At 45.3% G+C, this 19,253-nt stretch overlaps 1 protein-coding gene across 2 annotated transcripts; it reads left to right on the top strand.

Moving 5' to 3' along the window:
- The first annotated feature begins 834 nt into the window (after positions 1 to 834).
- Narf (nuclear prelamin A recognition factor) lies at positions 835 to 18,031 on the top strand. 2 transcript variants are annotated; one of them, XM_028884961.2, is made up of 11 exons: positions 835 to 1,001; positions 2,165 to 2,245; positions 5,406 to 5,549; positions 7,779 to 7,911; positions 9,598 to 9,732; positions 9,984 to 10,102; positions 11,173 to 11,302; positions 13,552 to 13,615; positions 14,899 to 15,036; positions 15,425 to 15,582; positions 17,542 to 18,031. In XM_028884961.2, the coding sequence occupies exons 1-11, from the start codon at positions 975 to 977 to the stop codon at positions 17,781 to 17,783; spliced, it is 1,371 nt and encodes a 456-aa protein (XP_028740794.1). In that variant the 5' UTR covers positions 835 to 974; the 3' UTR covers positions 17,784 to 18,031. The 2 variants fall into 2 exon arrangements, with proteins under 2 accessions (XP_028740794.1, XP_028740795.1); XM_028884962.2 differs by lacking the exon at positions 2,165 to 2,245.
- The last annotated feature ends 1,222 nt before the right edge of the window (positions 18,032 to 19,253 follow it).

The following is a 19,253-nucleotide window of genomic DNA, read 5'->3' on the forward strand; positions in this document are numbered from 1 at the left end:
GTCTTTCTCACTGGATTCCAACGCCACAACAAAAGAATGAGGCATTTGGTCTGCCTTTGAGACAGATAGCAGTGTAGGATAGGTTGGCTTTGATTTTACCATTCTCTTGCCTCAACCTCCTGAGTACTGGGATTACAAACCTTTGCTAACATGCTTGCTTATCCTACCTGACTTTGCTGTCCTGGAAGTCGCTCTGTAGACTAGAGATTGGTCTGCCTCTGCCTCCCGAGTGCTGGGTTTAAAGTTTGAGCCACCACGTCCAGCCAAACTTTAGTACTTTCTTAATTGTAAGTGATATATGGTATAATACCACGCCAAACGTCAAGGTCAGCCAGCCTATGTTTAGTCTTCCCTCCACACTCAGCCAGCTAAGCAACGCAAACCTACTGCGCATGTGCACTTTTGCTGCACCAGCCTACGTGAGACTTTGCTAGATGGTCATGGCGGTGACAGAGGGCGGTGCCTACCACGCCCTCGAGGAGCTGCAGTAGAACTGAGCTTAGGACACTGACTTCACTGAGCTGGCCAGGCTGCGCCTCGGCGCAAGGCGCTCTGCAGTTGCTGCGGACCGCTTCCTCCACTCGGTCAGCGCATTCTTTCTGCCTCATACACCTACCATTACCTCTTTCACCGCCAGAAAAAAACCTAACAGGAGATTATGCCGCCTGTCAACTTCCGCCCGAAGGTCAAGCTCCTCCCCCATTTTCTGATTGGCTTCAGGGAGGGGCTTACCACTTCCAGGCACTCTCATTGGCCTAGGAGGATATCGCCCTCGTACTCTTCTCATTGGCCCAGGGGTGTGGCTCATCTTGTTTCGACTCTTTCATTGGTCTACCACAGTCCTGGGGGCGGGGCCACCGCCGATGAAGACAACAAAGGGTCGCGGGTCGCTAGCCAGTGGCAGGTGGCGGTGTTCCAGTCTTCCTTATTCCACATAGCTGGGGTGCGTCGGCCTCCAGCCAGTCCTGCTCCAGATGAGGTGTGAGCACTGCACACGAAAGGTGAGTGCGGCGTCCGGTGGGACTGGGTGCGAAAGCCGAGACTGCAAAATGTGCTGAATGTCGGGCTCGCCCGGTGTGCACCCTCCTTTCTGTTATGTCAGTCTCTGATAGCCGTCACCTGGCTGCCGAGGACTAGGCGGCGAGCTGGCAGTAGGCCACTGCGGGCGGGTGCACCGCCTGACTAGTCGTGGAAGCTACTGTTCTGCGGCCAGTGCCCGATCGCAGTCCCGGCACCTTGTTGTGGAAGTAAACGATTAATGAAGTGATCAGAAATGCATTGAGCGGCTCTTACATTAAAACAAGGACAACAAACTTGCATACTTATAGTATCAGTGAAAACAAGTGGAGAAGGAAATAAGCGCAAGCCCTTCTGTCCTGCTCCACTAGGTGATAGAAGCGACTGACAACCACCACACTTGCTGCCACATGGTGATAGTGGTGTGGTGCATGTGTAGGAATCTTTTCTTTTCTTTCAGGGATTGTATCATATACAAACACCCCATAAGTTGTTCTTTTTTAATTACCACCATAAGTGGTAAATAAACATCTTTCAGGGAATCACCTGTATTTTTGTGTAATAGCCACATCTAAGTGTTCTTGTACTCATTAAGGTTATATCACTTCTGTTGTTAATTATCAAAAACAATGCAGATGAGGTGTGTGTGTGTGTGTGTGGTGTGTGCGCGGCTCGTGTTTCTGTGTATCCATGCTTAAATAGGAATGATTTTATTTCTATAGAAATGGTTTCTAGAAGTAAGATTAACTGCTCAGGATATGTTTTGGTTTTTGGCAATGAAGAGAATCACACTAAATTATTCTTGGCTGAGCTTGGTGGTACATACCTGTGATTGAGAGATTAGCCAGGAAATCATGTACCCAAAGTTAGTGCAATTTATCAAGAACCTACGTCATTTAAAAAAAAAAAAATCTGGTACAGTAGCACACACCTTAATTCTAGCACTCAGGAGGCAGAGGCAGGAGGATCTCTGTGAGTAGTTCGAGGTCAGCCTGCTCTACATAGTGACTTCCAGGGCTATATAGAAAGACCTGATCTCAAAGAAAGCTGAAATAAAATAAAGAAGAATTTTCCCCTTCTAACATTCTAACATTTCCTTGTCATTCCCCCCACTTTTTTTTTTTTTTTTTTTTTTTTTTTTTTTAAGGAATGTAGTAAAAAATCAAAAACTGATGACCAGGAGAATGTGTCCACTGATGTATCAAGTCCAGCCCAGGAGAATGAAGAGGCAAGTAAACATTCCAGTTGTGTCAGCCTAATGTGAGTGGAGTAGCTGCTGCTGAGTTTTCTCCCGCTAGACATTCATAGCACCTTGCACTTCACTGCTCTAAGAAAGATTGAAGTAAAAAGTGGTAAGGGCCATGTATAGGACAGTCTTGATTTATCTCAAACATACCAGGCTAGGTACTGAGAAATAGCATCATCCTGGTGCACTGTTGAAAGCTGTATTCTATAAAATGTAAGGAACTTAGATTATGTAACATGTGAAAAGATATAACTCAAGTTTCATGATTCTTTAAGCTTGGTGTTTAAATGGCTGTTTCTTTAGTTCAGTTCTTGTTTTAGCTAGTAATGATGCTTATTTGTAATTATTGTATCACACTCTGAGCTGGGTTTTAGACCTACTTCATGCTCTTGAGGGGCATTTGCCTCTGCATGTGTCTTGCTATGTTCTGGATTCACAGAGAAAGTTACAGTCACTGTTCTCTTAGAAAATATTAGGACTAGTCAGGCATAATGGCATACCTCTGGAGTCTCAGTTTGAGTCCAGTCTAAGCTATACATGAAACCTTATCTCAAAAACAATAACTAAGGATTTAAGTCAACTGATAGAGTACTTGGTTAGCTATCCTGAGGCCCTAAGGTCAATCACAAACAAACAAATTGATTTTAGAGCTAGTTAGGTAGTTCAGCTAGTAAAGACACTTGCCACCAAGCCTCAGGATGCCAGCTTGATTCCCAAGACCTGTATGTGACATATGAACACATAGGTGACAGGAGAGAACCAGCTTTCACAAGTTGCCTTTCTACCTCTATACCAACACATATGCCATGACTCGACCCCCCCTTCCCCTGTCCCACTATTAAGCAAGCAAGCAGTCAGTGTAAAAAACAAAAACAACAACAACAACAACAAAAAAAAAACAAAAAAGCCAGCTTTTTTTTATATAAGTGGAGAATTAATAACATGGGAGAAATAGGTTACTAGGATTTTCCTCTTAGATTTAGTAGTTCTGCTGTACTGATGGGCATAGTTCTGGCTCTCCTGTGTGCATTATTGTGCTTTGGAGACTAAGCCTTTGGGGAAGAGCAGTGCACCAAGGGTGTGCCAGTTTGGGCCAGTGCTTTAGACAGCAGGACTGCTCCCTAATGTCCACACTATTGTATGACTTTGGAAAGAAATCTAATCCCATTGGAATGCTAGTACATACTTCAGAAGTAGAGGCAGAGTGTCATGAGTTTGAGGCCTACCTAGACTACACAGCAAAATGAAATAAACCCACAATACTTTGTGGCCCTATTTCTTATCAGTGTTGTGGGGAGTTGGGTTTCTTCTCTCCCAGGGTTCTGGTAAGGATGAGATAAGTTTGAACACAGTCTAACCAGCACCTTGGTAGTTTAGTATGGACATACTTTTTTTTTTTTTTTTTGGTTTTTAGAAACAGGGTTTCTCTGTGTAGTCTTGGTGCCTGTCCTGGATCTCGCTCTGTAGACCAGCTTGCCTCGAACTCACAGAGATCTGCCTGCCTCTGCCTCCCAAGTGCTGGGATTAAAGGTGTGCACCACCACCACCTGGCTGGACATACTTTTTAAAAGGCTGAGGGGTGTTTGGGAGGAGTTGGTACACTGGGCCCTAAAGGTTAGAATTCAAAATAGGATGGAACATCTGATGGATGTCTGCACCATATAAATGCCTGGTGTTCATTGATGTCAGAGGAGGATGTTTGAATCCCCTGGAACTGGAATTACAAATAGTTATTAATTACAAATAGTTGTTGCTGGCAACTGAACCTGGGTCTTCTAAAGAGCAGCTAGTGCCCTTAGCTGCTGAGCCATCCCCAGCTTCTATTTATTGATCTTTCTTTTTGAGACAGGGTCACACTATGTATCCCTATGGCTTGGAACCATGCTGGCCGTAAGCCCAATGATTCTTTCTCTGTCTCAGGAGTCCTGAGATTAAAGGCATGTGCCACATCACCTGGCTTATTTTATTTTTTACTAATACAATTTGAACCTAGAGCCTTGCACTTGCTAGGAGTGGTGTGTCAGTCACCTACACCTCTAGCACCTAAGCACCTTCTAGGCTCTTAGAGGGGCTGGGGAGCATAAGGAAAATAAAATGCCAACCTCTGTGAGGCCATTAGGAAGGGACAAGCAAGTTGACACTGTGTTAGTTGGCACTGAAAATAAATCTCAGGATGCCAGCTCTGTTAGGGCCAATAGGTGAGTGAGAGCTCATTTGGAATATTCCCTGTGAAAGAACTCAAGAACAAAGCCAGTGTGACTGAATGTGAGCCCCTGGGCCGGGCCGGGCGGGGCAGGCAAAAGCTGTGCTGTGGGCCCTGTTCCAGAGAATGCTGTCAGGGGCTTTGAGCAGTGGAAATGTGACTTGTGCTTTAGTAGATTTCTCTGGGACCAAAAAGAGACAGAGTGGGGCACAGGGGTGAATACAAAATGGGGTTAAAGGGACCAAGGTCATATTCCAGGTGATCAGTCTCCCTTTATTGAAGTAAGGTGGGGCAGAAATGAGCACCAGCATTCCCAGAAATGAGCTGGGAGCTGAGGTCTGTGTTGCATACAGGAGGAAACCTCAAGCAAGTCCTGACTGTATGGAAAGTCTGCTCAGCAGTGTGGAGCTGGAAGAGTAGGCAGGGAAACCTGAGGCTTGTTCACAGGCACTGGACAGGAAGGGTGGAAGAAGAGGATGTGGAGATAGCCTTTAGGCCAGTTTGCAGCAGGCAGGAGTATCATCTTTCCACACGATAACACTGGGGCTAGTTTACCCTTGCTTGTCATCTGCATGATCCTAAGTGCCATCAAGAGCCTGTGCTGTGACATGTGCCTCCACTGCCGTGAACTGTTCAGAACAGAGACCATTGCCTAGTAGCTCCTCCTGACACTTCAGGCCTGACTTTGTCTCCATGTTAAGTGTAGATTCTTTTTTATTGTGCTTATGCAGTTACCTTCCCTAAAGAAATGATGCTACCAAAACAAAACAACAAAACAAACAAACAGGTGGATCTCTGAGTTCGAGGCCAGCCTGGTCTACAGAAAAGAGTTCTAGGACAGCTACACAGAGAAACCCTGTCTCAAAAAACTGAAGAAGAAAAAAAAAAAAAAAAAAAAAAAAGGAAAAGAAACAGTGTTAACACCATTTTCTTTCCTAGAAGGGAGAATTCCATAAGTTGGCAGATGCGAAGATATTTCTGAGTGACTGCCTGGCCTGTGACAGCTGTGTGACCGTGGAGGAAGGAGTCCAGCTTTCCCAGCAGAGTGCCAAGGACTTCTTCCATGTCTTGAATCTTAATAAGGTATGGTGTCTGCTGGAACTGATGGTGCAGGCCTGTAATTCCAACTACTGGGAAACTGAGGCAGGAGAATTGCAAGTTCAAGACCACCCTGGGCAACTTAACAAGACCTTGTCTATGAATGAGTGAATGAATGAATGAATGAATAGCTCATTGATAGAACACTTGTACTAGGTTCATTCCTGAAAATAGATAGATAGATAGATAGATAGATAGATAGATAGATAGATAGATAGATAGGTATGATAAAGTCCTAGTTAGGGTTACCATCTATTACTGTGATAAAACACTATGACCAAAACCAAGTTTGGGAGGAAAGGGTTTATTTGGCTTATACTTCCACATCTTGATGCAGATGAGTTCTTTTTTTTTTTTTTTTTTTTTAAATTATTATGTATACAGAGGAGGGTGCCAGATCTCATTACAGATGATTGTGAGCCACCATGTGGTGGCTGGGAATTGAACTCAGGACCTCTGGAAGAGCAGCCAGTGCTCTTAACCTCTGAGCCATCTCTCCAGCCCATACTTCCACATCTTATCGCATCATTGAAGGGAAAGTCAGGTTAGGAGCTCAAACTGGGCAGGAACCTGGAGGCAGGAGCTGATGTTCCTGGAGGAGTGCTGCTTACTAGCTTGCTCATCATGGCTTGCTCAGCCTGCTTTCTTATAGAACCCAGGACCACCAGCCTGGGAAGGCACCACTCAAAATAGGCCCTTTCCCATCCATCACTAATAAAGAAAATGCCCTGCAGCTGGCTTTTTTCCCCCTTAAACAGTGTTCTGCTTGCATGCATGCCTGCAAGCCAGAAGAGTGCACCAGATCTCATTATAGATAGTTGTGAGCCACCATGCGGTTGCTGGGAATTGAACTTAGGCCAGTGCTCTTAACCTTTGAGCCATCGCTCCAGCCCTGCTGCAGCTGTATCTTATGGAGACATTTTCTCAGTTGAGTTTCCCTCCTTTCAGATAACTCTAGCTTATATCAAGTTCACATAAAACTAGCCAGCATAGATAGATGGTAGATAGATGATAGATAGATGATAGATAGATAGATAGATGATAGGTAGATAGAGAGATGATAGATGATAGATGATAGATAGATGATTAGATAAAGAAAAATATCCAGGGTACTTGCCAGCCAGCCATGACCTGAGGATCTGACCCCATCAGTGTGGGTCAATGCTCCTTGATTCTTTGTATCTGCAACTTGTTCTTGATGTGATGGGGTTCACTGATGCTTTGCAAAACATATTACATTCTATTGCTACATTCCACAATGTTGATTGTTGTAGGTGTGTTGGAATTCTATGGTTAATGTGTCAGTTTTGTGTATGGCATTTTATAAACTTAGCATATGACTGATTTGCCAAAGTATTTTAGTTTTATAAGTTTATTAGATGAAAAAAAATTCAATTTTGTAACCATTACCTTTTTGTGTTGTGTGACAGGATCTAATATATATCTGAGGCTGGTCTCAAATTTTCTATTCCCCTGTCTCAGCCTCTACAGTGCTAGGAGTATAGGCATGTGCTGCCATGACAGAAGTTTTGTACATCTTGTTTTTGGATAAACTGGTACAAAGTAACATTGGTGATAAGTAGTACTGGTTAAAACCTTCCTTTGGATATTAGTAGAAATGCTTTTAAGTTTACTTCTAAATTGGATTTTGTTAGTAATTTATTGTCAGTATCCCTGTCATCCTGCATTTCACCTGCAGATAATGAGCCCCATCTGGAGCCTCATAGATAACACTGGAGGCCTAGGTGTACAGATGTGCTGCTGATCCTCCTGCCTCCTATCTCCTGAGTGATAAGTTTATAAGTCAACTACTTACCGCCACACCAAGATCCTATTCATCTTTTTTGTTTGTTTTTTGAGACAGGGTTTTTCTTTTCTGTGATAGTCCTGGCTGCCTTAGAACTTGCTCTATAGCCTACATCTTTTTCTTTTCTTTATTTTTTTTAAAATTTGTTTTAAAACTTTTATGTTTTGCTGGGCTATAGTGGTACATGCCTTTGGAGGCAGAGGCAGGTGAATCTCTGAGTTCGAGGCCAGCCTGGTCTACAGAGTGAATTCCAGGACAGCCAGGGCCATATGAAGAAGAGAAACCCTGTCTCAAAACAAAGAAACAAACAAACAAAAATTTCATTTACTATGAATTTTCCATTAAGGTGTCTTACTTTGCTCCTGATACAATCAATACACATGTGACATTATTGTTTTTTCTTCTAGAAATGTGACACCTCAAAGCACAGAGTGCTGGTTGTGTCTGTGTGTCCTCAGTCTCTGCCTTATTTTGCTGCTAAATTCAACCTCAGTGTCACTGATGCATCCAGAAGACTCTGTGGCTTCCTCAAAAGTCTTGGTGAGTCAATCTCTTTTTTAGTTTTTGAGACAGATTTTTTTTCTGTGTAGCCCTGGCTGTCTTGGAACTCAATTTGTAAACCAGGCTGGCCTCAAACTCACAGAGATCTGTCTACCTCTGCCTCCCAAGTACTGGGCTTAAAGGTGTGTGCTACCACTGCCTGGCCAGTTACTTTTATAATACTGTAGGAGTATACTTTCAGTTCATGAAAGGTCGTTTTTTTATTTTTCAAGTTCAGTTTTCAAGGGCATAGGATAGAAAAACTTGGGAGAAATTCATGAAATGTCAAAGGACCCCATCCCTTGTGTCAGGAATCCAGCTTCCTACCAGTGGTAGGTGGGGGTGTTACATACCCTGTGTTGTGCGAAGATAGATGTTTTGTTACAATGAGATTGACTGGTCTGTAGTAAGAGGTGACCCCCTGCTGACAGTAGACAGTGACTACTAGGAGGCTCTATACTTGCCTCTAGCTCACAGAATGATTATTTGATACTTATTTCTGCAATGACTAATGTCCATTTTCCTAAGAACCTTTTCTAGCTAGGTAAGCTGTAGCCCTCACCTACATCTCTAGCCCCAGGCATGTGTTTTTTATGTGAGGAATGAAAGGTAATTTGCTCCAGTGGTCACATAGCTTTAATCCCAGCACTGGGAGGCAGAGACAGGTGGATCTCTGAGTTCAAGACCAGCTTGGTGTACATGGTAAGCACTAGGCCATCCACAGATATACAGTGAGACCCTATCTGGAAAAAAAAAGAGCTAGGTGTGGCAGCCAAGTCCTATAACTTCAGCATTGGAAGAATGGAGACAGGTCGTTTTCAGGGGCTCCCTAGCTAGCCAGTCTAGCCAAAATAGCACACTTCAGATTCTGTGAGAAAACTATCTCAACAAGTAAGGTTCAGCAAAATGGTTCAGCAAGTAAGGGCTCTCTCCAATACAGGAGAGTGCTGGTGTAAATTCACTGTCCCTCAACACCATACATAAAAGTGAGAGTCAGGAAGATACTGTAGCACATCTATAAGTAGCACTCAGGAAGCAGAGGCAGGAGGATCATCCATGAGTTCAAGGACAGCCTGGTGACCATAGTGAGTTCCAGGCTGGCTAGGACTATATAACAAGACTTTATTTCAAACAATAAACAAGTAAAATGCCCAGTCTGAACCAGGCTACTGTTGTAAGAAAAGTATCAAGTCTAACTGTGGTCAGGTGGTAAGGAGAGGCAGGTGTCATCAAATCTGTGATCTGTGTTTATGTCTGAAACAGTTGAGGAAGAACTGGGGTGCTCAAAAGCTGGGGATGGTTGTGTCTACCTATAGTGCTCACATTCCTGGGCTCGCATCCACCTGGGCTACATAGGAAGACCTTGTCAAAAATAACCACAAGGTTGGGGATTTAGCTCAGTAGTAGAGCGCTTGCCTAGCAAGCACAAGGCCCTGGGTTCGATCCTCAGCTCCAAAAAAAGGAAAAACAAAAAGCCAAGTGTTGTGGTCCATGCTTTTCATCATGGCACTTAGGAATCAGATATATCATCACAAGTTCAAGGCTAGCCTAGTCTACATGACCTAATAAGCTCTGGACCAGTAAGGGCTGCATAGTAAGACCTTGTCTTAATATAAAATGAAAATCAGATGTGATCTGGATCCATACTTGGTCTGAGAGAAACATCCATGTCTCTCTTTCCTGCAGGGGTGCACTATGTATTTGACACCACAATCGCTGCAGATTTCAGCATATTGGAGAGTCAGAAGGAATTTGTACGCCGGTATCACCAGCATAGTGAGGAGCAGCGTGAACTGCCCATGTTGACCTCTGCCTGTCCTGGTAAGCACAAGCCTGCTGGTACCATTTCACCAGAACTGTAGAAAAAATGTGGCCCTGGATTTGGTTGGAAGTGGGCAGGCCTATCTCACTCAACCTTGTAGAGCAGGTCACCTTATGAATAGGGACAATGTAGAGGAGGTGTCTTGGCTCATCCTGGGATGACAGTCTCAGTCAGAGGGCAGGAGGAAGCAGAGGGAACTGACTTCATGTGTTCTTTCTCTCCATCTTTCTGTTTCTCCTTCTCTCTTTAGGTTGGGTCAGATATGCTGAGCGTGTGCTGGGCCGCCCAGTCATCCCACATCTCTGCACTGCTAAGTCCCCCCAGCAGGTCATGGGCTCCTTGGTGAAGGATTACTTTGCTAGACAGCAGGTAAGCCAGCCTCTCCAGAGAACAGCAGCAAAGGGTGGACTCAAGGTGAGTAAGGCCTGAGGGGAACACTGGACCTCATCTATGGAGACACTGCCTGATTGCTTCTGTTCTGGGTACCTCAGGAAGCTAAGCCTCACCTCTATCCTGGCTTTTTGCTCCAGGCCACAGATGCCCACCCCGCTCCCAGCCTGCCTTTTTTTTTTTTTTTTTTTTAAGATTTATTTAGGGCTGGAGAGATGGCTCAGCGGTTAAGAGCACTCACTGCTCTTCCAGAGGTCCTGAGTTCAATTCCCAGCAACCACATGGTGGCTCATAACCATCTGTAACGAGATCTGGTGCCCTCTTCTGGCCTGCAGTCATACATGCTGTATACATAATAAATAAATAAATAAATAAATAAATAAATAAAGGATTTGTTTATTTATTATGTATACAGTGTTCTGCTTAAATGCCAGAAGAGGGCACTAAATGGAATTATAGATGGTTGTATGCTGGGAATTGAACTCAGGACCTCTGGAAGAGCAGCCAGTGTTCTTAACCTCTGAGCCACCTCTCCAGCCCTGCCCCCTCCTCCCCACTTGCCCTCTTATACCTGCTCTGAGAGTTCTGGTGTTTCTTAGTCTTCTCAGGGCTTCCAGCCCTGTGCTGTCTGAGTGGAGCCCAAAGTTACAGATCTGATTGCAGCTGCTAGTAGGAACAGCTGGGCCTAGAGTTCTGGGCTGTAGCAACCTCTTGGCTTAACCCCTAGAGGCCTAGATCAAGGTATGTTTCCTCTTGGACTCTGCCCCTGCCCTGAGTGTGGCTTTTCTACTCTGGCCTAAATGTAAAAGTCACTGGGCAACTGGCTCTTGGTTTGCCTCAGGAGAGGAATGGCCTAGATGTTGTTACTTGAACAGCTTCAGAAAGTCTTCCAGTAAAACAAGTGGAACACAGACCTGTTCTTACCTGTGCAGAGCTCATGAGGCAGCACCATACATGGGGTAGGGTGGGAGCAGCATTTGGGACTCCCCCATGCTCTAGTTGCCATCATTGCTTCCCTGAAGCTCTAAGCTGTGTGCTGTCCTCTGCAGAATCTGTCTCCAGAGAAAATTTTCCATGTTGTCGTGGCTCCTTGCTATGATAAGAAGCTGGAGGCTCTTCGAGAAGGACTTTCCACTACTTTGAATGGTGCCAGGGGCACTGACTGTGTGCTGACTTCAGGTGAGAGGTGGACTCAGAAAGTGAGCATGTCTCTGACAGGCCAGTCTGGCTAAGCTGTCTGATGGCACTGATAGCTAATTAGGATTTTTGGGAGCTCAGTGGCCTAAAGTGAACAGGAAGATTCTTCATCTTGCCTCCTCTCAGTCTTCCTCCAGATGAGTCAGGACTGTGGAGAACGATATTGGCAACATGGCTCTTAGGTGATGTGTTTTTATATCACAGCCCATCAGCATTCTTTCCTGTAGAGGGCAAAATGTGCTTGTGCACTGGAGAAGCCAGGAAGGTTAAACATGTAAGCATCCTTCAGAGTAAAGAAATGCTTAACCTGTCCCCCTCCTGGAATTCTGGTAGTAGGTGTAGTTTACTATCTGTTGAGCCAGGCTTTGCCTGTATCCTCCAGAATTTAGGTTTTACTTATTCTAGACCCTTTCCCCATCAATCTTGAGCATTGTTTCTAGGCCATAAAACCCATCCTTATGAGAGATGTCTTTTGTACTTTACAACAGCCTGAGTGACTTCTATGTTATCTTAGGGTCAGACCAAATCCTGACTCCCATGGGCATTATGTTTACTTCAGTCATTATCCCTAGACCCTTATCTTGAGCATTGCTTCTAAGTCAATAAGAAACCTTATCTTAGGGATGTATTTTGTAAAGAGCTTCAATATAAATATGTCTTAAGCTTTGTGGTAATCACAGGGCCAAGTTAATTGTTATCAGAAAACTTGTTTCCAAAATTGTGCTGTGCTTAAATATAGCTGAAGTAAATGAACTGGTGGTCGGGGCTGGAGAGATGGCTCAGAGGTCCAGAGGTCCTGAGTTCAATTCCCAGCAACCATATGGTGGCTCACAACCATCTATAATGAGATCTGGTGCCCTCTTCTGGCATGTAGGCAGAACACTGTATACATAATGAATTTAAAAAAAAAAAAAACAACAACAAGAATGAACTGGTGGTCAGACTCTCAAAGTCTTGGCCCAGCACCAGTACCAAAAATCAGGCTGAATTTTCATTCTCATCTCCTTGTGGATGCCTGCTTGTAAAACCTGCAAAGACCCTCCACACTTTCCCACAGTGAGAAAACCAGTATACTATAGGACACAAAGAATGTTTTACACTGAATGAAGTGGAAAATTCATTTATACTCTAGTAATGTTGCATTTAGTGGCCCTGTTGGTAGCACTTTGCTTTAGGGCAGCCGTTCTCAACCTGTGGGTTGCAACCCCAACAGGGGTCACATATCAGATATTTACATTATGATTCATAACAGTAGAACAATTATAGTTATGGAGTAGCAAGGAGAATAATTTTATGTTTGGGGTCACCACACATGAGGAATTTTATAAAAGGGGTTGAAGCATTAGGAAAGTTGAGAACCACTGCTTTAGAGACTGGCAAATTTGGTTGGGGATGAAAATTATCCACTGGTGTCCTGGGAGCTTTTCAGAAGAAAGAAGACCAAGAGTGCTTGTGGGGAGCTTGTTAGGATCCAGGCTTGTCTACTTGAATCAGACTCAGAAAACTGATCCTTGAAGGTGTTTAGACCAGGGTCAAGAGGCCTGGTTATCTCTCAGGATGACCTTGAAGATCAGGAACCCTCTTCCTCCCTTTCCTGGGATTCTAACTTTGACCAAGGTGGGACAGTGTGGCAGGGAGGGCAAGGTGTTCAGTGGTGCTGTTCTATACTTCCTGAGCAGGGGTCCCAGTGCCTCTCTACTTACATTGATGGAATAAGAACCTTCAGGGGACTGTCTTAGAACCACATTGAGAACTCAACCTGTGCTGTGTGTTAATGATGTCCTACTGTTGTCTAGGGGACTCTACCAGGAGTTTTTCTTGGGAACCCTTATGTAGAAAAGTGGTGGTATACAAAGTGCTTCTGGTTATGAGCAGCTTTTGATGCACAGTGTCCACATGTCACAACGTAGCAGTATGGTGTGCATACACAGGCTACCACTTTGAGGCAGCGTGAAGCAACTACAGAATTACCTCAGTTCAGGGTTCAAAAGAGGATTGTGTTTTCACATTTTTTTTTGTTTTTGTTTTTTGTTTTTGTTTTTTGTTTTAGTGTTTTTCTGATGTTAGCATTATTTTTTCCTGGTGAGGAGCTCCTGATAAATAAAATGGGTTATACAGCAAGGAGGGATCCTAGGTTTCTAATGTAGACTTTCTCTGGGAGAAGCAAAGCCTGGCCCAGAGTTCTGGGCCACCTGTCCTTTCAGTAACTCATGCCTCTTGTTTTTCTCCAGGTGAAATTGCTCAGATAATGGAGCAAAGTGACCTCTCTGTGAAAGACACTGCTGTGGATACTTTGTAAGTGGCATCTTTGTAAGTTGGGAGGGGCCTCTGGTGAGCTTAGCAGGCCCCAGGGCTGCCCTAATGAGATCATGTGAGTACTGAGACAGGTTCCTGCAGCCTTACCAACCTGGCCTTTGAAACAGATTCAGGCAGGATCCTGGACTGGGACACTATTCTCTAGTACTGCCAGGGGATTTGGGAGTTTACTGTATCCTTCAGGAAGAAAGGCAATCATAGAAGCTATGTGGAGCAGAGCCACACATCTAACACTGTGGCTCCCTCTGGTCTCCTTGCACCAAGAACACAGCTGCTGGGTTTCTGTTTCCCATGGTGACCCTGATGCCAGCTAGGACTGGCTTTTGCTGCATCCTTGGGTCCCATACAAAGTATAATGCAAAGACCAAGTGAACAACCTTTGGCCTGGGTGCTACATTTGTGTCACCTTTTATGGGAGGTGAGATGGAAGTTTGTAGAATTACAACAGCTGGAGTACCTGCTGCTGGAGCCTACCTGGTGATCCAGGGTGACCAAGGGTCCTCATTTCTGGCCTGGACATGCTTAAGTCACCACACCACTGTCCTGCCCTGAATGCATATGTAGCTGCTCAAAGAAGCAAGTGAGTGAACCCAGTGACATAGCCCCACTTGCAGTCTTGGGTTAGATGTGAGATGACATTTCATGTTGATCATTAGACCTTATTAAGAATATGCTTTTGGAGTCATTTGGAGATGACTCGGTGGGTTAAGAGCATTTACTGCTCTTTCAGAGGATCCAGGTTTGGTTCTTAGCACCCACATGCTGGCTCCCCAAAGTTTAAATACCTGCAAGGACTAACCTTTAGTGGCTCCCTGGATCCTGTTCCTATAAAAACTGAGTTAGTATTTTGTCTTAGTCAGGGTTTCTATTGCTGTGATGAAATACCATGACCAAAGAGCAAGTTGGGGAGGAAGGGGTTTATTTGGCTTACACTTCCACTGAAGGAGGTCAGGACAGGAACTCAAACAGGGCAGGATCCTGGAGGCAGGAGCTGATGCAGAGGCATGCAGGAGTGCTGCTTACAAGCTTGCTTCCCCGGGCTTGTTCAGCTTGCTTTCTTATAGAACCCGTGACCACCAACCCTCCCCGTTGGGCCCTCCCTGTTGATCACTAATTGAGAAAATGCCTTACAGCTGGAGGCATTTCCTGAACGGATGCTTCTTCCTCTCTGATTACTCTAGCTTGCATGTCAAGTTGACACAGAAAAGTACATACTTGCTGCCTCTTTATCAGCACTAATGATTTTATCCTATCTGTTTGAGGTTTGGAGATGTGAAGGAGGTGGCAGTATGGCGTCACGATGGAGTGAGCTCGGATGGGCATCTGGCCCACGTCTTCAGACATGCAGCCAAAGAGTTGTTTGGCGAGCACGTAGAGGAGATCACCTACCGTGCACTAAGGTTTGAGCCAGCATATCTACAGCTGTGTACCCAGCAGTGGTGCTGCGAGATCAGCCAGAGCCAGGGTGTGCTGTCTGTGCCTATACGCAGAATGTGCAGTGTGCCTGATGGGTGTGGTGTGCATGGCTGTTCTCCCCATGGCTGCTCTGAGAGCAAAGCCAGCACTGGACAGAAGGGCCTTTTGTGTGTCCCCCACTGAAATTATCTTGATAACATTCAAAACTTAAATTGAAAAATGGGCAAATGTGGTAAACGTAGCACTGGGGAGACTGAGGGGAAACTGAGTGAGTTCAAGGTCACCCTGGTCCACATAGTAAGACTGTACCTCAAACAAACAGAAATGATCTTTAGGTCACTAACCATTAAAATCCATTTTATTGATTTATAGAAACAAAGACTTCCATGAGGTTACCCTTGAGAAGAATGGGGAGGTTTTACTGCGCTTTGCTGCAGCATATGGCTTTCGCAATATCCAGAACATGATCCTGAAACTCAAGAAGGGCAAATTCCCGTATCACTTCGTGGAGGTCCTCGCATGTCCCAGAGGTAAGGGGTGCAGAAGGCCCACTAATAGCCGCTAATGCAGGGCATGTTGCTTCCTCATGCCATGAAGGTTCCCTTCCCTCAATTGTAGTGTGAAAAGTGGAAAGTTGTATCCTTAGACATTCCCTTGTAAGTGCCATATGTGAGCCCCACGTGGTACCAGATGGGAACCAGCTCCTAAGGTCACTAACATGGAGTTGGTACACAGGGACTATGAGGAGAAGCGGATCCTGTGAAGAGTGGCAGTAGGAAGGGACTCTAAGAGGTCCCCCTGCTGCAAAGGGAAATTAAAACTATCCAGGTGTAAAGACCCAGGCAGGTGAGGAAAGTTCTCATCTAGGGTGGAGAGAAATGAGAGCAGGCCAGAACTAAGATAAGTTGTAGTGCCTGGAATCTCTTGCTGAGAGAAGGTATAGGTATTGGAGAATGAGGGGAGCCTCTGATTTGAAGTGGTCTGGGTGTGAAGGAGCTGTCTCAAGACCAGGAATGCCCAGGTCACCCTGAGTTTGGGGTGATAAAAGGTACTCAAGTAGGAACACTAGAGTTCTCAGAAAGGCCCAGAGGGAGCCAGGCAAGGTATACCATCAGAAATGAAGAAAGGATCCGTAAAGAGTGAGACAAAGGAGAGGCCTATATTTCTAGTCCGTGTCCTACAGGATCTTCTAGAGGAGGGAAGCTGCCAGCGGCCAGCATTTGAGAGGGGGATGAGAGCAGGGGCAGCTACTTTTCCCGTTGGAACCCTGTGCTACAGTGAGCAGAGACAAGATGGCTGGTGGGTGGAGCCTCTGGGAGGGCCCATCTTGCTTTCTGGGGAAAACTGTGCATAGGCCTGGAAAGGAGAGGAAGTGGGTGCATGCCCACTGAAAAAGTGGACATCAAAAGTCCAGCTGTTACGTGGCTTGGATCAGTGGAGAGTGAAGTTTAACCAGGTGGGAATTTGTTCCTGTTTTTCCCCATTGGTGCTGCAGTCTGAACCCAAAGCATTGTATATGGTAGCTAAGTGCTTTCATATAGCTTTCCACTGAGCTATATATTCCCAGCCTATCTCCTGGTTCTTTTAATTGAAAGTCTTGATTCTAGGAGTGGAACTTGAGCCTTCTAGACATACACTCTACCTCCAAGCTATTGTACTTAATGCATTTTGGGGTGTGTGTGTGTGTGTGTGTGTGTGTGTGTGTGTGTGTGTGTGAGAGAGAGAGAGAGAGAGAGAGAGAGAGAGAGAGAGAGAGAGAGAGAGAGAGAGAGAGAGGGAGAGAGAGAGATCTGCAGGTTTAAGAGTGGGTAGTACTGACAATAGAAGACACATACTTACTTAGACTACATGGATGCTCATGGAGAGCTCATAGCTCACTCAGCCCTAATGCAGCCTTGTTGGGCCTACACACTGACAACAGTGTGTCACTGTGTGCAAGTAGTTGTGCTCACAGCTTTTCAACCATTCCATGCTCTTTGGGTAATTATCAGAAGAAGCCAGGAATCCAGATAGGAGAAAGCTGCCCACTTCTAAAGGCTTTTAGGTAAAACCAGTTTATGGTGGGGCTGGAGAGATGGCTCAGAGGTTAAGGGCAGTGGCGGCTCTTCCAGAGGACCCAGGTTCAATTCCCAGCTCCCACATGGCAGCATACAACTGTCTGTGGTTCCATTTCCAGGGGATCTGACATCTTTACACAGACATACAGGCAAAACACCAATGTACATAAAATAAAAATAAATAAATTATTAAAAAGAAAAACAGTTTATGGGTAATGTATATGGTAAAACTAAAGAACATCCAGGGCTGTCCTCCTGGGCAGGCTCCATGATACCCTCAGAGAATACTCTGAGCCCCAGAAACAAGCTCAGGTCACATGGTACTGCCTGTTTCATGCTTCTCTTGCTTCCAGCTGTGACCCTTGATGTACAGCTCCCCTGTAACTGGCTGCCCCACAGGGAAATAGAGGTCCACCTGTGTGTATCTTTCAGGATGCTTAAATGGCAGAGGCCAAGCACAGAGAGAGGACGGCCACACAGATCGTGCACTACTGCGGCAAATGGAAGGGATCTACTCCGGCATTCCTGTGCGGCCCCCAGAGAGCAGTGCACATGTGCAGGAGTTGTACCAGGAGTGGCTGGAGGGTACTGAGTCCCCCAAAGTCCAGGAGGTGCTGCACACCACATACCAGAGCTTGGAGGCCTGCACAGACAGCTTGGATATCAAGTGGTGACAAAGCCAGGAGGGCAGGCGGGGACAGCGCTGAGTGGAGAGTGGTGGACGCTTCAACAACAGCGGGTCGCTCCAGTTTTGGCAGTGCTCCTCCGACACATGCAGTTTCACCTGGTGCTATCTTTGTAGTGTGTGAGGGACTGGAATGTTTTCACATGGGAGAAGCCTTTTTCTTCTCTGAGTATTCTTTTAATCCAAAATTATAAGAAAGATCCCAAAGAGTGAGGCCAGGGACATAACCCTGTCTTTCAGGTTTTGTTTGTTTGTTTTTATCGAAAATGTGTTCATGTTTTTGTTTGGTTGTTTTTGTTTTTCGAGACAGGGTTTCTTTGTGTAGCCTTAGCTGTCCTGGATCTTGCTCTGTGGATCAGGATGGCCTTGAACTCACAGAGATCTGCCTGCCTTTGCCTCCCAAGTGCTAGGACTAAAGGCGTGTGCCACCACCGCCCATCTCAAAATGTGTTCTTAAAGACTCAAGCCCCTGGAGTTGTGATCCATGAGCCTCAGTTTATTGCTGCAGAAATGAGGATGTCAGGAAGGGCCAGGCTGCTGTAAGGTAGATAACTATGGCTTCTGCACAGGCCCAGTCTTCCTGCCCAGTTTGGCTCTTTTCTTTCTTCTTCTTCTTCTTCTTCTTCTTCTTCTTCTTCTTCTTCTTCTTCTTCTTCTTCTTCTTCTTCTTCTTCTTCTTCTTCTTCTTTTTCTTCTTCTCCTCCTCCTCCTCCTCCTCCTCCTCCTTCATTTTTTTTTTTGGAGCTGAGGACCGAACTCAGGGCCTTGTGCTTGCTAGGCAAGCGCTCTACCACTGAGCTAAATCCTCAACCCCCAGTTTGGCTCTTTTACTTGTACACATTTTTGAAAATAATTTTGAATTCTAGGGCCAGTAAGATGGCTCATTGGTACGAACCTGAATTTGACAACCTTAGTTTGACCTGTGGAGCCCACTTGGTGGAAGGAGAGACCAACTCCCATAAATTATCCACAGGCACCGTGGTGTGCATGTGTGCCACCAAGGTCACCCCCTAAAAAGTAATTTTAAAGAAAATTATACTAATTTTAAGTTGTAGTAACAGTGAGCCATGCTCTTCGTAGTCACCAAAGATCAGCAGCTACTACAACTCTTGGCAAGCTGGATCATTGGTGGGTGAGTCAGTTTCTACCTGACCTGTGCATTCAGCTTTGAGTTGGACTCATCTCATAGCAGAGGAGAGGAAAGGCAGATGAAGAGTGTCAGCTATGCACTGAGTGGAACACTGGCTTAGCATATATGAGGACCTGATTTGATCCAATGTACATTTAAAAACAAATAAGTAGAGTAGAAAATTAAGAGGGTAGCCCACTTAGGCTTTGGGTTCTAAGGAGGTCCAGCTCATCGGTTACCTTCACGGGGCAGGAAGATAGAGTTGAGGCTCCATGGACCCTGGAATGGGTGAAACTGCTTTCTAATGTCCAGCCTCCTCTAAACTCCTCC

Source organism: Peromyscus leucopus, chromosome 8b, assembly GCF_004664715.2.
Source record: "Peromyscus leucopus breed LL Stock chromosome 8b, UCI_PerLeu_2.1, whole genome shotgun sequence".
Classification (NCBI taxonomy): Eukaryota; Metazoa; Chordata; class Mammalia; order Rodentia; family Cricetidae; genus Peromyscus; species Peromyscus leucopus.

Coding starts and splice junctions, on each gene's coding strand:
- Narf (XM_028884961.2), top strand. CDS start 975: ATGAGGTGTGAGCACTGCACACGAAAG. Junction 2,246..5,405: donor CAGCCCAGGAGAATGAAGAG/GCAAGTAAACAT, acceptor TTTCTTTCCTAG/AAGGGAGAATTCCATAAGTT. Junction 9,733..9,983: donor GTTGACCTCTGCCTGTCCTG/GTAAGCACAAGC, acceptor TTCTCTCTTTAG/GTTGGGTCAGATATGCTGAG.